The 17,841-nt window shown below is 25.6% G+C and overlaps 1 protein-coding gene across 1 annotated transcript; it reads right to left on the minus strand.

Annotated features, from left to right (window-relative positions):
- Nucleotides 1-631: 631 nt before the first annotated feature.
- LOC145840965 (von Willebrand factor A domain-containing protein 2-like) lies at nucleotides 632-12,902 on the minus strand. Its single transcript, XM_082948321.1, has 7 exons — nucleotides 12,839-12,902; nucleotides 12,370-12,430; nucleotides 11,938-12,074; nucleotides 11,244-11,358; nucleotides 7,090-7,198; nucleotides 5,615-5,691; nucleotides 632-693 (listed from the first exon to the last, which is right to left on the minus strand). The coding sequence occupies exons 1-7, from the start codon at nucleotides 12,868-12,870 to the stop codon at nucleotides 661-663; spliced, it is 564 nt and encodes a 187-aa protein (XP_082804447.1). The 5' UTR covers nucleotides 12,871-12,902; the 3' UTR covers nucleotides 632-660.
- Between the last annotated feature and the right edge of the window lie 4,939 nt (nucleotides 12,903-17,841).

The raw sequence follows: 17,841 nt of genomic DNA on the forward strand, positions 1-17,841 counted from the left end.
AGCAAACTGTTATAAAATCTCTTTTATTATGTTTTCTATTGTCTTGAAATAATTTATATTTTTATTTGATACATAGCAAAAAAAACAAGATGAATAAGAATATTGGCACAATTAAGTTGTAATTGTTAAAGTGTTGTAATAAAAGGCACATTTTAATTTTGAGAACATAGAACATTAGTAACAAACATATTGATAGTAACAGAAAACTAGTAATTGAACATACCTAAACCATATCAAAGTTGAAAAAATACTGATATATTTTTGATTCAATAAAACAGCTATAAGGACTCAGATTAAAATAAATATTAGAAGAAATTTATTTATACTGTTAGAACAAATATAAACACAAAAAAAAAAGTATTCAAATTTACTTTAGTTTAAAAACATTATTTCTTATAATGTAAAATTTACAATTTAGTTGTTTTAAACAAGCAAAACAACTTTTACCATCATTTCCATTAATTTTAATAACTCTGACAATGTTTGAAAACTTCACATTGTTTTCAGGCTTGTTGGGGAAGTTGAAAGATATTTCAGTATTGGAAATCTCTTTACCCTTGATGCTTGGTGACAGGAAAACCCGAAAGTTGGCACCTGTGTACCCCACTTCAAACTTCTGGTCACCTGATGGTTGGTTTGAGATCTTGGCAACTTTGCTTATCAGAAACTTACTGTCTGACTTGCCGCATTCAGCTGTTTAAATTTATTAGTAATACTTCTAAATCTAAACGTTTGGATATTTAGTATGCTTACCAGGGTGCATCTGTTGCCCCTGAAAAATAAAAGTTTTGTAGTAGAGCTTTGTTTAATTTTCTGTGCGTGGCAAATCAGCTAAAAATACATGAAAAATTAAGCTTTCTAGCTATTATTAAACAACAAGTTGAGTAATGTATTGTTATGTATATTTTGTTTACTTTTAAATCACTACTTTTTTGTTTAATGTTGTTGTAAATATTTATCTGACTTACCACATACAGCTGAAAAATATGTTCAAATTTGTTAGTAAGGTTTCTAAATATAAAAGCTCGTCTATTAGCTTGTAAAAAAAAATTAAAATTATTTGTACAACAAGTTCATTACACAATTACCAGAAAAAAAAGTTGCACTAATTGTAGCTGTTTAAAGGTGTTTGTTACATTTGTTTTAATATTTTTAATAATATCTCAGTGTTTTCTTGGAACTGTTTAGAAAAACATGTAAAAATGTATTGAAAACAACTCATTTTGGTAACTATGCTTTATAGTAAATACTGTACTTTTTTTTTAAATCACTTCTCTATTTTAGTTACATTAAGTTAATTATCAAAGTGGTTCTTAGCTGGAGTAGATTACAAACAATATTTTTATTAAAAGGGGTTTGCTAAAAGCCTTTAAGAATAATAACTATTTATTGGCAGAAAACTCTCAAAGTTTATACATTTAATATTGTATCATGTATCCTTTTTTTCACACTACTTTAAAAATTGTAACTATGATTATTATGTCCTATTAAAATAGCTGATTTATAATCAAATTGTAGATGTTAATCCTAAATCTAAAATTGTTTAACTAGGTAGAAATAAGTTAACTAAAAAATAATAACATTAAAAAATAAAACCTGGATTCCTTTGACAAATTCCTTTGCAAGATGAAACTAACAAAAATAAGATTATGAACTTATTTAAATAAATCATGTTTAAACTAATAATCTAAATTTGATGTTTTTAGTTCAAAGTATCAGTTGTACTTATAAGGTCTAAGTTTAATAATATGATACATAAAAAAAATTGTAAATTAAAAATCAATTTTTTTTTGTTAATTAAACACTTTAATGTTTAAATGCTATCATAAAATAAACAAATAAATTTAAAAATAAAAACCTAATTAAGGAAACATGTTTGGTATAAAAACAATAAAAACATTTAATTTTATTTTTCTTGTTTATAACTATATGAGCTAAATTTATTTGTGTTCAAAACATATTCTATTTACAACTAACTAAAAATATAACATAACATAATAACTATAGATTAGTAAATTGTATTTTTCATCAATAGTTGTATTAAATAACTGTTATCATAAAAATTCTTAAATGTAATAGTATCTACATAAATCTAAATACTACATTTTTGTTTATTTGTTAAAAAATATCAGCATGTTTTAATTACTCAAATCAAAGCCAAGCTTTCTTAAAACTGTTCAGTGAAAATGAGTAATTGACAAAAAAAAGTTTAGTTTACGAGTGATATTAACTTTTGTTAAAATTTAAACAATCGTTTGACTGACAAAATTTAAATTGTACTATCAAGGTAAATTTTTAAGTATCAAAAATATTATAATTAACTAGTGAAAGTTTTCAATAAATCTAACTAAGGGTTTAGTAGTAAAATATAAACACTGTAAAATTTTGACCACAATATAAAGGTATCTTAAAAAAATATTTCTAAATTAAAATCAAATCTAACGTGAACCAGTTTTGGAAAATTGAAACATGGATGAAAATAGAAAAATTCAAGTTTGTGTGAAGTAAGGGGTTGCCAGCCGTCATAAGTAAGTGACTTAAAGGCTGCATTTTAGAGCAAAAGTCTACCATAGGCCACAGTATTTTCTGTAAGGTTTTAGTAAACAACTTTTTTTCAAATCATAACTGTGATAAACCTACAGTTAAAAAGCTCTGGTAATTTATAATTAAGGGCATAGAGGGTTCACCTTTTTTTACATGTTTATCTTATTTCGTAGCACTTTGCCTTAGCTATCAGATACTTTTTACCACTTACAAAGTTCAGAGAAGCTTTTGTGATTCAAGTGATTAACGTTAGTGATTTAAATAAGTTTTTATTGTAAGACACAATCAAAAATAGCAAAAAAAAAAGACTACTTCAATAGAAATATATCTTGAATTTTTGTAACTAATCATTTAAACAAAACCAAATGTTTCTTTAAAAGGTAAACCACTATTCAATTGTCTATTGAACAAAACTGATTCTCAGAATTTAACATCAGAGATATTTTAAAACATTTGATTGACAAATTCTGACATTTTTCCAAAAAAGCTACAAAAATTTTATTAAGAAAGAGATGCATAATTTTTAAATTTAATCAAAAAAAAAAAGATTTTCAAAAATAATTTACAGAGTTCAAAAATATTTGAAGTTTGTAAACTACATTTTGCCAAAATTTCCAAAAAAAAAAGGTTTATCCTTAAGTGTAGAAACTATAAGAACCTTATTTAGCAAAATACCATTTATATGCACGCACACATAAATAAGGAAATCTGTAGCATACTATTCTACCACAAAACTTTAATTCAAAGCAACCCATTTAGTTATTATGACAATTTTAAATGTAAAAGAAACATATTTAATTTCTTTTCAACTAATTTTTTTCTTCCCTTACCATGGTGTTTGAAAATGCACAATATATACAAATTTGTTAATTGTTTTTTAAACTGTTTTGTAAAATGTTTTCAATGTCCAAGTTTTTTGTTAAATAACGGAAACTGCTGACATTATGACATTACTTTAATGAAGGGGTCAAAGCAAACTGGGCCAGCAAGCATGTAAACCTGGTCATATTAACCAAAAATTGTTTATACTTACACTAAATGTTCTGAAGTTTGTAATGAAGAATAAATTAAGGTTAAATTTGTCCCAAAAGTATTCATATTTCCAAATCTTAACTCACAACTACCAATTGCTTGCTGACAACTGCTTTAATCACCTATTTTTAAAAAGAAAGATGTTAATGGTTACAACTAATATCAAAGGACTTGTATGGAGAAAGACTTTTTTATCATTGAACTAAACACCATCAAGCATCTAAATAAGGCTTTGAGTTATTATATATTAATAAAAAACTTGCAGATTGAGCATAAATAAATTACAAAAATTACATAATTTAAGATTTTTAAGATATAACTTATTCTTAAACCAAATTGGTCACTTAAACTGTTGAGCTCAATTATTCAAATTCCAACAATTTGAATTAAAAAAAATCACACATACTTTTTAATTTTTCAAATATTTATTAATTTCTGAGATATGGTCTCTTAGAATTTTTCAAGAATTAGAATTGAAAATTTTAAATTGTCTAAACTCGAGTTGTAAAGTAATAAGTTTATACACTTAAAACAAAAAGTGTATTTGGCTTTCTTTTTGACTAACTTTTCTCATTTGTATATACCAAAAACTAACTTAAAATATAGTTTAAACTAAATAAACTATTTAAAAACACAAAAGACCATTACAAAACAGGACAATAACAGACTTCAAATTATCCCAAACTGATTCAAAGAATTTTCAACTTTTAAAAAGTTTTCTAATTTAAACAGTTGCAGTAGCTTAAACTTTATTACAGGTGTCTAAAATACTGTAATTACCTTATTTGTTTATGCATTTTATATGTTTTGTTTACATTGTAGTGATAACAACACAATTCTAATATTTTTCTTACATGATTATAGAATGATATATTATAATGTCAGGGACTAAAACATATAAGTCATAAAGTTTATGATTTCTTTATAAATTAATTTGATAACACCTTAATTACTTTGAGTACTTTATTTAATTTTCCTATCTAATTTAACCTAAAGTATTAAAATGAAAAGTTAAAAACCTTTATTTTCACACTCTTTAATTTAATAAAGTTTGTTTATACATAGATTGTTAAAGTTAAAGAATAATGATTACTTGTTAGATTTTGACTGTCTTAACTTAAATTTTGCACCAACTGATTAAAAAATATGTCTTAAGCTCTATAAACTTTATTAAAGGTTGTTTGTTTCAAAATAAAATATAAAACTTTGTATGTAACTGAAGAAAAGTTAGAGTTATTACTATACACATATTAAAACTAAAATGACTTCCAATGTGTTTTATTGAACTAAAACAAAAAATTGCTCAAACGCTTTTGGTTCAAGGACCTGAATACGCAAAAAGACCTCTCGGTCATCGAGTTGCATACTTAAAATTTGTAAGTAAGGTGTTGTACATCCACATAACTGCCTATTTTTCTTAAAAAGGTTTTAGCTATTTAAAACTAAAAAATCGAGTAGGTATTTATTCAATAGATTTTAATAACTTTTTGTTTTAAAACAATTCATACATTTCACAAAAATTGTTGCAAAAGTAGTTGCTTTGCACTGCTTAAAAAAATTAGTTATCCATAACTTATAAATTATAAGAGATCGTTGTTTATTATGATCAAAACTTAAAAAAACAAATTAAACTAAAATTAAAAGTTAATTAACAAATAAACTTACTTTTTTTAAGAGAAATTTCAACTTTCATTGTTCTTTGTCAACCTATGACACACTCACAACATTCAGTCAAACAATAAACTAAATCAGAATGCATATGTTTTATTTTAAGAAATATTCAACTCTAATGTACGCATAAAAGAATTTTTTTGATACAAGTCAAATAAGTAAAAATCTTTAAGTTTTTCTATTATATAATTAAATACTATTTATTGTAACCCTTATAAAAAAACAATTAATTTAATGCAAAACAAACAGGTTATTTTATATTTATTATGGTCCTAATTGTTCTTCAATCATAAAATAGCTAGTGTTTAGTTATTAATAGTTAATAATTAAAATTAAATATAATTTACACACATAAAATCGTACAAACTTGCAAATTAGACAAAGTTGAAAATCCAAATTGGGCATTTTCGTACAAACTGTTTGTCTCATTGTGTGTTCCACCCCCTAGAATATTTTTAAAGTACTATTTTTATATTGTTTTCGTACAAATTGTTTGTGTTTTTCTACCTTTTAAATAAGATTAGAATATTATATATTGTTTGATAAATATTAAGCTTACTAAAGAAAAGAAAAAAAAAATTTGAAAAAGAGGATACAACAGACCAAGTTTTATGTTTTATAAAAACAAGATCTAGAAAACATTTTGTGTACAGCGATATCTGTCATTAAACTTAAGGGCTATTTACTTAAAGACCAGTCTAAGCTAGATAAAAAAAACTAAAACAGCATAAAATGAAGCCCTTTTTCATGTTATTTTCAGTTCTAATTAAACTTTATTTTATGATTAATTTTCAATTTGTTTGTTTAAGCGGGTTAAGATAAGGGTATGAATTGAAAAACCTTTAATTTTTTGCTGATTTAGCTTATTTCAGCTCTGACTGACCTTTAAGTATACTTTCGAAACTATAAAAGAAAAAAAATATACAAAGTAATGGTTATATATAACACTTTACTTATAATTTAACTACTAATTACTTGTATCAGTTTAAATAAAAGAAAAGTATTTAGGTATATGCAGCGTTTTATGAATAGTAAAATTTTTAACACACATAACACATTATCATTACTAACAGTAAAGTAAACTTGATTAGATAAATTGTTCTTTAGAAACTTTTAAAATAGAATACATTAGGTTGTGCGAGTTTTCACAAAATTATTTTTAAATTGTTATACAAACGTTATTCATGAATGATTCATGCTTGTTCAACGCAGACAAAATATTTTTTTTCTCAAATAAATCTTATTTCGTCATTTCACATGAATTGAGAATAAATAACTTAGTTTAATAAATAACTGACTATACTTATTATTACTTAAAGTTGTTTCTTAACCACAGTTTGGTGAAAAATTAATTATTTTCAACACAAAACCGTTATCATTGAAGCTTACTTAATTCTACAGACTAAAATGGTATTTTAAATTGTTACTGAACACTTAAGCTGTTTTTATCAAATCCTTCTTTTACTGAACTACTAAACGAAGGCGGTTTTATTAAAAAACAACATTTGAAAATATTAATAACAATAACTATAGTTATAGTAAGTTTGTTGATCTTACTTAATCATTTTTTAGTTGACAAGTGTTCAAAGCATTTTAAATCATAAAAAACAGCAAATAATCTAATCAATGTTTTGTACATAAAAGTTATCAACCACTCTTTTCTAGAACTGACGTCATACAACTATAAGTTTGACCAAAACTTTATAGAATATGTATAAACACGTATATATTAAAAAGTTGGTAGACACTAAAAACAACGTTTCAAGTTTTTATGTTAAAACATCTAAGTATAAGTATAAATAATTTGATTATAATTTAGTTTAATACTTAATATAATTTTACCTTCAATTCCGATTTCGACCACAGAAGTAGATAGAGAATTGGCGATGTCTTTGAGTTTCGAGAAATCCTGAACAGTGAACACTCTCTCATTGTTATCTCCCGCCAATGACTGAAAAATATAAAACTATTAAGTGATTAAAATTTATTTATGAATGATGTAGAAATGCTATCAGATATTTGAAAGACTTATACTTTTTTAAATCGCAAAATTCGTAAGAAAATTGTTGAATTTGGACTAGTAAAATTAGTAGTAGTTTTAAGATTAAAATAAAATATTAAAATCAGGTATTAAATAAAACTAAAGAATTATCTAAAATAATAAATATTTCGTCATATTTTGTGTAAAAAATTAGATTTTTAAAATCTATAAATCCTGAACAGTGAACACTCTCTCATTGTTATCTCCCGCCAATGACTGAAAAATATAAAACTATTAAGTGATTAAAATTTATTTATGAATGATGTAGAAATGCTATCAGATATTTGAAAGACTTATACTTTTTTAAATCGCAAAATTCGTAAGAAAATTGTTGAATTTGGACTAGTAAAATTAGTAGTAGTTTTAAGATTAAAATAAAATATTAAAATCAGGTATTAAATAAAACTAAAGAATTATCTAAAATAATAAATATTTCGTCATATTTTGTGTAAAAAATTAGATTTTTAAAATCTTAAAATCTCAACCTTTTATTTGAACAAAAGTCCTAAAAAAAATTAAGCTAGTTTTAAAAATAATTTTTGTCCTAGCCTTACTCTTTTTACTAAAAGTAATATGAAGAAACTTTAGTTTTCTTTGATTTACTTTTTGTTCGATTTTAGGTTGTGAGTAGGTTTTTAATTACCAAACAGATTCTTACTCTGTAAGGTAATCTACATAAAAAAGTGTTGTCAAAGTTTTTTTTTTCAAAAGTATAGAGTTAAAATTACCAGTACTTTCTAAAATATTTCGGTTCTCTGATTTTATTATACTTGGTCAGTTGGGAGCGGGTCAGAATGACACAGCGACAAAATGACACGGTCGTCAAATAGACACGGTGCGTCACTTTGGCACAGCGACAAAATGACACGGAGCGTCACCTTGGCACGGTGCGTCACTTTGGCACGGAGGATCACTTTGGCACGGCGACAAAATGACACGGTGCGTCACTTTGACACAGAGGGTCACTTTGACACAGCGACAAATTGACACGGTGCGTCACTTTGACACAGCGACAAAATGACACGGAGCGTCACCTTGGCATGGTGCGTCACTTTGGCACTGAGGGTCACTTTGGCACAGCGACAAAACGACACGGTGCGTCACTTTGGCACGGAGGGTCACTTTAGCGCAGCGACAAAATGACACGGAGGGTCACTTTAGCACAGCGACAAAATGACACGGTGGTAAATAAGGGAGGGAACGATTTGTTGTGAAATTTCAATCTTCATTGGTATAAACAACGATCTTATTTTTCTAGTAAACTTTTCGGTTTCCTGTCTTCTAACCGGTTTTGTAGAATCAGCAACAATCACATTGATTAACTTTAAAAACAAAGACCGCAAGAATTTTTGATCGTGACTTCATAAAATAAAGTGAAACACGTAATGTTTATACCTTCTATTCTCATCGTCGTACTTGTAAACAACATGCTCATTTTTAAGCAGTAGCAAGGTGTTAGGTGTGCTTAAATACTGTGCTTAATAAACAACAACTAGTTGTTTGTATCAAACAACGTTTACAAAGATGCAAAAGCAGCAACTTTTTTAACAAAATACGACTGCCAAAATTAAAGGGAATTTATTTTTGATATATTTCGAATGGAAAAACTTAAACACAGTTTACTACTAGAACTTGAAACGAGTAATAAAAATTAGAAAATGACTTGCCATTTTACGACTAAAAAGATAAAAACTCATATAAACACATTTTTTAAACTTCAGCAACATTCTGATTTAAAAAATACAATCTTCATTCTAGATCAATCATTCAGCACATCAAAACAATAAACTAGTAGATGTAAATAAAGAGGAAAATTTGTTATATAAACTAAAACTCAGACGTTATCGAAAGCAACTTTTCTGCTGTTGTAATTCTAAATTCTAATGCGGTTCTAATTTTACGTTTTTATGCTTAAAAAATTAATACTTGCGCTCTTTTGGCGATTTAATAGGTTGCAATTTTGAACTAAAATACTGCATTCCCTGACGAAAATATAATAATAATTTTTTTTTTTTTAATCTTTTCATCAGAAAGAAATTAACTCCTAATTAATAAACAATATTGTTTTAAAATTTTAGAAAAAAGTTTTTAGAAATCCCAAAAAATGTATTTATTTTTACAAAAAACTCATTTTTCTATTCGAAAGATTAAAAATAGAAAATTAAATATTATTTTCATAAGAGAGTTAAGACAAAACCGAGTTTTTTAAAACTTTGTTATAAAACTCAAGAATATAAAGTAGAAGAAATATTTTACAAGCAAATTAAAATCTGCTTTTACTGTATTATTATGAAATTTATTTACTGATTTTGTATTAAAAATAAATGCAATTAAATCCTTATATGCAATAAAATACTATAATATCTGTCATACTCTAAGTTTAATTTGTTATAATTTAGACTAAAAAGTTTTGTAAAAATTAAAAAAAACTTATATTATTAACTCTAATAGAATGGCTGCAGCTTTAATTAGAAGGCTGCAGCAGCAATGTTGTATGTATAACCTCTTCTAGTTATTAATTTTTTTAAAGTAATAAATATATAAATGCGCATGAATGGTTGCATCAGACTCTTAATTTTCTCTCAACTGTTCATAATACTATTTTTAACTTTTTCATAAATTTAGGCTCCAGGTCCGTTCATTTTAATTATTTGCTTTTAGACAAGTTTATTATATATTTTCAATACAGATTTTTAAGTAAACACCCTAACTTATTATCTTTTGTTGAATATAAATATACATACATATTTAATATAAATGGCTAGTTACTACAAAAGCAGCTTAACTCTGTATTATTAAAAACTAGAGTTAAAACACGCATGAATTATTCTTACTACGAAATAACTCTGTATTAAATTAAATCTTAGCTATATTTTATAACAATTCCTAATAATAACTAATTAAACTTTTAACAAAAATACTAAATTTTATTCATTACATAAATATGAAAAATCGTGAAACGTAAAAAATAAAACTTAAGAATATTTTTTTTTATACTATGACTTAAATTTAAAAGCAATATATCATATATAGTTTCAAATGTATAGAGCTACTATAGTTTGGAAAAAAATATAATAAATCTTTTGTTTAACTAATTACTATCAAAATTTTACAATTAAAAGTTATATTACTGAAGAATTTTAGTTTTGCTTGTAGGTTTGTTAATCCATGCAAATTTATGCAATCCATGCTATAGTGACGCACCGTGTCATTTAGTCGCTGTGTTAAAGTGACGTATCGTGTCATTTTGTCGCTGTGCCAAAGTGACGCACCGTGTCATTTTGTCGCTGTGCTAAAATGACCCTCCGTGCCAAAGTGACGCACCGTGTCGTTTTGTCGCTGTGCCAAAGTGACCCTCTGTGCCTAAGTGACGCACCGTGTCATTTTGTCGCTGTGCCAAAATGACGCACCGTGGCTAAGTGACGCACCATGTCATTTTGTCGCTGTGCCAAAGTGACGCATCGTGTCACTTTGTCGCTGTGCCATTCTGACGCACCGTGTCATTTAGTCTCCGTGCCAAAGTGACCCTCTGTGCCAAAGTGACGCACCGTGCCAAGGTGACGCACCGTGTCATTTTGTCGCTGTGTCAAAGTGACGCACCGTGTCATTTTGTCGCCGTGCCAAAGTGACCTTCCGTGTCGGAGTGACGCACCGTGCCAAAGTGACGCACCGTGTCATTTTGTCGCTGTGTCATTCTGACACCCACCCTGGTCAGTTACCGTAACTATACCTTAAATTTTAAGTTGTTATCCATAAATTAAAATGTGATAGAAGAAACAATTTAGCCTTTTGGTTTTTTATTAGCCAAGTTAAGAACAATAAAAAATATAATTTTTCTTTTACTTATAGTAGATTTTAATCACCATCAACAATGTGAATTACTTGTTTTTTGTTGTTAGTTAAATTAACAACATACACGAATACTTTTATTATAATTTGAACAGCAAATAATAACCAGCAATTCCGAAGCTTTTAAACTTTCCCCAACACCCACTGAAAATAGTTCGACCCCCATACTTTCCAACTGTTCAGCAGTTTTGTCGAGACTGTTGTCTACATCATCCGATGATCTTTTAATTAAAAGTTAAAACGTTTATTAATATCGTAAAGTGTAACACAAAACTTCCTCGCTGTAAGAGAATATGTTTTCTAAGTTATCTGTTGATCTCTTAAAACTTGTAAAATTTAAATATAATATAGCACTGAATCTGTTTTTTTTTTTGTTTATATCGGATGTAAAGATTTGTTAAAGTTTCATAAAAGTAAAAAAATAAATTAAAAAATTTATAATTAAATAGAAGTTAAAAATAGGTTCAAAATTCTGTTTACTAGTTAGTATCATAATTAAGTTATAGTTTTCCTGGAAACTTAGAAATAAGTTACCAATTATTGTTATCATTTATAATGTTATATCAAAACTACAAAACAGTCTTACAACTAACAAAAAATTAATTTTTTTTTTTAAATTAACAAACTAAACGTCCTCCATCACTAAACGTAGCATTTGATAACAGGTTTTATTTCAAAAAGTCAGTTTTAAAAGATAACTTAGCTCAATTTCAATATTTGGTTTAAAAATTCTTTTTAAAACACATAACCAATTTGATGAATTAACTTATTAGTTGAAAAATGAAAAAACTTCAACCAACGCGCCATCGGTAAGAGTAATGAGGACCCTGGTTCCTCCTTTTTTAATAGGGGAGTTTTCAAAAACCTCTAAACTTTTCCTCAACCCGGCTGTTGTCGGGGTTCTACCCCCTTTTCGGACTATTCCTTGCACTTTTGTCTACAAAATGTTAAAAAATATTATTACTTATAGTAGACATATCAACTGAAACACTTAATTATAAGTTTCTTCATAGTGTGTGTTGGTTAATCAGTCTCTAATTATAAAAAGTGTATAAAATAATAAAATTTTATAGTTAAATAAAAGGACAACTGTACAATGAACTTTTGATTCAAATAAAAAAAAAATTGGAAATTAAAATTTTAAATAAAGCAGAAATTGTAGTTTTAAAAAGAAGCAATGATAAAAACACTTGTTTGATAAGCTTTGAAAAAAACGTAAAACATTGTCTTACTTTGAAAAGTTCATAGTCTGTAATTTCTTCCAAAGGAACTTCATATACAGCTTGACTTTTTCTAAAAACATGTAAATATTGCTCTCTATTGCTTTAATTACACAACAACTTTCTATTTAGTAGCGGTTCAAACTTAAGTAATAAATAACTACTTTTTTACATTTAATCTTTTAAGAAAATAAATTTAATAAGTTAATATAAAATATAGGGTCAACTGTTTAAATGCTAAAAAAAGAGACACGAACTTAAACTACTTTGAAGCAATATTCAACTTCAACACTTAGCTTTATGTTATAAATGTTAATAAAAACACCAGCAACCAAAATGTTGTTCAAATAATGTTTTTTTTTTTACTAGTTGAAACTGTATGACTAAACTACTTTATGAGTTAATAATGTTTTTAAATAATTACATTTTATGTTTTGTTATGTCACTCAATAATAGATAGTAAACAAACAAAAGTACTCACTGAAACTGAATGACTCCCACTCTCAAATTCATATTGTCAGCATTCAAGAAAACCCCCACCACTCCGTTGACCCAGTTTAATATGAGTTGGAAATTCGAAAGAGTTATCGAACTGGAACCGTCTATCAGGAAGATGACGTCAACATCCGTTTCCACTTCCGGGCATCCTGGAAAAATTATGATTTTATAAATTTTTGAAACAAAAAAAAAAAAGTTTACAAATATTAATGTAATTATTGTCAACTGTTTGTTTCAACGTCGTCGACATCAATTGATCATTGAATATGTAAATGGTCAAAATAAAATTCTTTGAAAATAAACTTTTCGGAACTTTATCACAAAGTAGTTAAAAAAACAAATTTAAGAAGCTGTAAAGTTTTTTTTTAATATTGTTGGTAAAAGTATAAAGATACAATATAGGTGCGGAGGTAGGATATTGATGTAAGTCCAACAAATGTTAAAAAGTGCAGGCATACGCGGCAGATTACGGCGAAGTTACACGTACGCTGCATTAATATTGAAAATGAGTTATTGGAAATGTTATACTAGCGTAAAATTATTATAAAAAATAATAAGGATTCTTAATTTAAAGTTGTAGTTTGTATAATTTAATGTAGTTTTACCAGGTAATGGTATTTCTTCAAGACTGGGTGATTTCGCTTTATAGCATTTTCCAGGTGAGTAATATTTTTCAGTTCCTGGACAATCTTTTTCAACTTTTGTTGGTGAACAAGTCTAAAAAGAAAAATTTAAACATTTTTTTTGAATTATCATAAACAGTGTAGTTTATGTTAATGAGCTTTAAATTTTTTTATGTTAAATTAAATAGCTCAGTTTAAACAAGTTCAGGTTTGAAAAATATATATAGAAGGAAAAGACTGTTAAAGACTGTTATTTATTATTTTTTTAACAACAAAACTAAAACGTTGAAAAAGTATAGTTCTAGAACCTGGTGTACAAACGAACCTTTCGTATATTAATTCGTACAAAACTAGTTTAATTTGAAGTGAAACAATATTCAAGTACTAAAGGAGGTTTAAAAAAAAAGCTTAGTTATAATGTTTTTTTAAGATTAGACTTTTTGTATTAAACTTTACGCAGTATAAGTTCCAGACTTAAAAAATATCAAACTAAGGCAACCCACAAGCGTTTTATCGTCTGGAAGACTACCAACGTTTTCACCAAATGTTTCCGGTTTTGGGGAAAAACCTATTTGTTGACATTCTACATTCGAAGTTAAACTAGTGTCCATCAAACACTGGTCCAGTTGACCTGTCGGCTTGTTTGTGTCTATAATTGTTATATATATATAAACTGTGAATAAAGTTTTATTTTAAGATTTATGTTTTACAAACACGTTTATATAAGTTTTTGTAGTACAAAAAAGTTAAAACGGCGAGTAATTTAGTGAGTTTTATTTTAGAAATAAAATAAAATACAAACTAAAAAGAATTGTTGGTGAAAAAGTCGGACTAGAAAGTATTCAGTCTGAAAATTTATATTTCATTAAACTTTTAAACAATTATTTTATATCAATTAGTAAAAACTCGATAACAAAAGAGATCTTTCGTACACCAGGTTTTTATAAAATAAACTTTTTTAGAACTTTTCTTTTTCCGTTTAATAAACTGTAGTTATGGCTTATCAGAAAGTTTACGTAAAAAAGACACATTTTATAATTGTTACTAAATAATCATGCCATAATTATTAGCTAGCTAAAATTTTTTATAAGCTATTTAAAACGTTACCAACAAGATCTTTTCGACTTTAGTAGTATATTTTTAAACAAAGTGTTAAACTTATACGCATCATCTTAATTTGTAAACTGTTGTAAAAGCATCAACAAATCACATAATGCTTATTTCGTTTGTTTTACTTTAAAGTGTTTTTATTATGCCTTTTAATGACTAACCTGTACTTCTAGAAATTATTGCACCAGGTGTTTTCGGTGAAGCAACAGTAAATCTAAAATGTTTTTTAAAACATAATTATACTTTAAATATACTAAGATAACAGTGTTGTATGTCTTAAATATAAGCAATAGAAAACAGTAAACTTTTTAATAGTATATGTTTAAACAATTCATTTACGTAGGTATGATTTTGCTCCTTAAACATTTTTTTTTAAATGGTTTAAAGCTTTCTAAGTTTAAAATAGGAAAATTAAAAAAAATCGTAAACTAAGTTTTAAAAGTTTCTTAAAAATTAAAATTGTGTTAAAATATTTCTAAAATTTAATCAAAACTATGTCACTAAATGTAACTACTAAGTTATTTTTAAGCTTTAATTAAACAACTTTGCTTTAATTATTATGATCATAGGATATGGTTGTTAAAGAAAAAGTACTATGTTAATTATAAAAAAAACATGTCGTTTAAACTTGAAATTGAAATTTTAACCAGTTACTTTGTTATTAAAAATACTTACTGAAAGTTTGCACCAATCTTTTTGATAACAAACGATGAACCAAAGTAATTGATAACATTCGAGTTTTTATGTTGTGATTCAATTAAACGCACGGCTTCAGCTTGACTTTCTAAATTCAATCCATTTACTTTTTTGTTTTTATGTAGTAATAAGAACAACAAGAATACTAATTTAAATCTCATTTACGCTTGAGTTTTCCTACTTTTTAAATTTTGTTAGTGCTTTGTGATAAATCTACAATATATAAATCTGTTTAAGTTTACACAACATTAATTGTTTTTTGTTACTACCTTTTAATTTTTAATGTTAAGTTGTACAAACTGTTTTTGTTAGATTAAATTGTTTTTATACCGTTTTTTAACATCTAATTATTTCAAAACTTTAAATAAAAAACAACTTTAAAGAGATTTAAAGCAATTTCTAAAAAGTTTCTAATAACTTGTAAATAATGTTTTGCTTTGTAAAACCACCAAAAACTTGTTTATTAAAAATAAGGCAATGCTAATATTCTAGTTAAGCTTAGATAATACCCTAGTTTTTAAGAATTAGTTCATATTTTTATAAAAATATTTATTTTAATCTAAATTTTAATTCATTTTCAATAACTTGTTTCATACTAATTTGGTAAAGGAAACAAAATAAAGTTAAAACAGTTCGACAAACTGTTAAAAAAAAATAAAGTAAACAATTAAGTCTAAAAATGTGACAAAAAACATATAATTTTACAATCTAATTAACTTTTAGAAGTTTTTTTAAAATCATGTCAGCGTCGTAAATATTTGCAAAAAATATAACAAATAATCAATAAAAAACTTTTCTTAAAAAACAACTATAGCAATGAAACAACATGCTTATCTTACCTATACTTATAAATACCTAAAAGTAGTACAACACTAAAAGAGAGTGAAAACCTTTAAGTTTGTTGAAATTTACTACTTTGAAAAATTACCAATTATCATAAACATTTTACAACACTGTAACAAATGAATAGAAATAGTAACAATTAGCTTCTTTTTTTTAGTATAAGAAAAATACTTAACATAATTTTTGCTAACAAGTAATCTAAATTAAGTTAATAAATATTCAATCATTCAAAAGAATATCATTGATAAATGTAATGGTTATCATTGAAAAAAAATTGTAGTAATAATGCAACGAAAGAAATATAAAAAAGATTATTTTTTTTTAAATTCTAAAAGTTTTTACAAAAATAAATTGCAATAAATAATGCTTTATTAAAACTATTATTAATAAAAGCAACTGTCTAAGTGTAACAATGTAATTTACTAAATGTTTGTTTGATTACATTGCCTTTTACACACAAATGACTCATACCCAACTTCGCGTAGTGCTGGCTGGTAGACTTAATAAAAAAATATACGTAGAAACTCATAATTAACTTGTTAAATTAATGAGAAAAGTTGGAGCTGTTTTATTAATAAATTTTAAGACTTAAATGAGAAATATTGTTTAAGATGTTGAAGTTGCTTATACCTTGTTTTTCGTAAAAATACTTTGTGACTTTGAATAAAGATAAAGCAATAAAAAAAAAGTCACGTAATTAATATATAATATAATAAGAATACTATTTAAGAAAAAATTAATTTTCTAAATTAAGTTAAAGCTTAGTTTTCTTTATTTTTTTTATTTTCATAAACATCATAAATAAGAAACAATACTTGTTTTGTATTTAAAAGACGTTAAAATTTGATTATTGTATAAAAAACGTTTATACTAAAACAATTGCTTTTAAAAAATAGACAAACAAATGATGAATTTTACAACATGTTTTCTAATACATTTTGACTGTTGTTTTATTGTTAAAGCTGTTAACATATAAACTTACTTACATACTTACTTACATAGCTGTTGTAAAATATAGTCGTGTAAATATATTAAAAAAAATATTACAAAGAAAAAAAAGTTTTAAAATGTTGTTTTAATATTACAATACTGACTATTAGTTTATAACAAGCGCATAAAAAATTACAATACAATTACACTTTTAATAACTACCAACAAACTACCAGTTAAGTTTTGATTTTTCGATATTGTTAACTGAACTTTAAATCATTCTTTAATCCTTAGCTTTTTAAAATCTAAAACTAAAATTATTTTTCTTATTTCTATACGCTATTAAAAATTCTTAATGTATTAAACTTGTATTTTTGTAATAAATTTAATGATGATGCTAGTCAAAACAAAAACACACCACGTATAAATTTTTAAAACAGTAAGATTGCGGTTTCCGTTGTTAAATCATTGAAGTGCAAATAAGTTTGTCTTTAAAATATTAAGTTCATATTTTACAACAACTATACAAAATATGTAAGTTATTTTTGTTTAAATAAAGTAACTACAATTTTGGTTTATCAAAAACAAACTAAAATTTAAAATTAAAAAAAAACTTTAACATATTTTCTCGATTATCAGATTTTAGTATTAAAATTTAATTAAGATATAAAATTGAAAAATCTATATTACGATAAAATAAGCTTATTATAAGGATTTTTACAGTTAAGTGCTCAGAAGTCGTTATAAGAGGTTATTTAAACAATACTCATATAAACTATAATAA

Source organism: Thalia democratica, chromosome 7 (assembly GCF_965202585.1).
Source record: "Thalia democratica chromosome 7, ktThaDemo2.hap1.1, whole genome shotgun sequence".
In the NCBI taxonomy this organism is placed as follows: domain Eukaryota; kingdom Metazoa; phylum Chordata; class Thaliacea; order Salpida; family Salpidae; genus Thalia; species Thalia democratica.

Coding starts and splice junctions, on each gene's coding strand:
- LOC145840965 (XM_082948321.1), bottom strand. CDS start 12,870: ATGAATTTGAGAGTGGGAGTCATTCAGTTTCA. Junction 7,199..11,243: donor TAAAAGCTTCGGAATTGCTG/GTTATTATTTGC, acceptor TATATTTTTCAG/TCATTGGCGGGAGATAACAA. Junction 694..5,614: donor CAACTTTGTCTAATTTGCAA/GTTTGTACGATT, acceptor AAATTTAAACAG/CTGAATGCGGCAAGTCAGAC.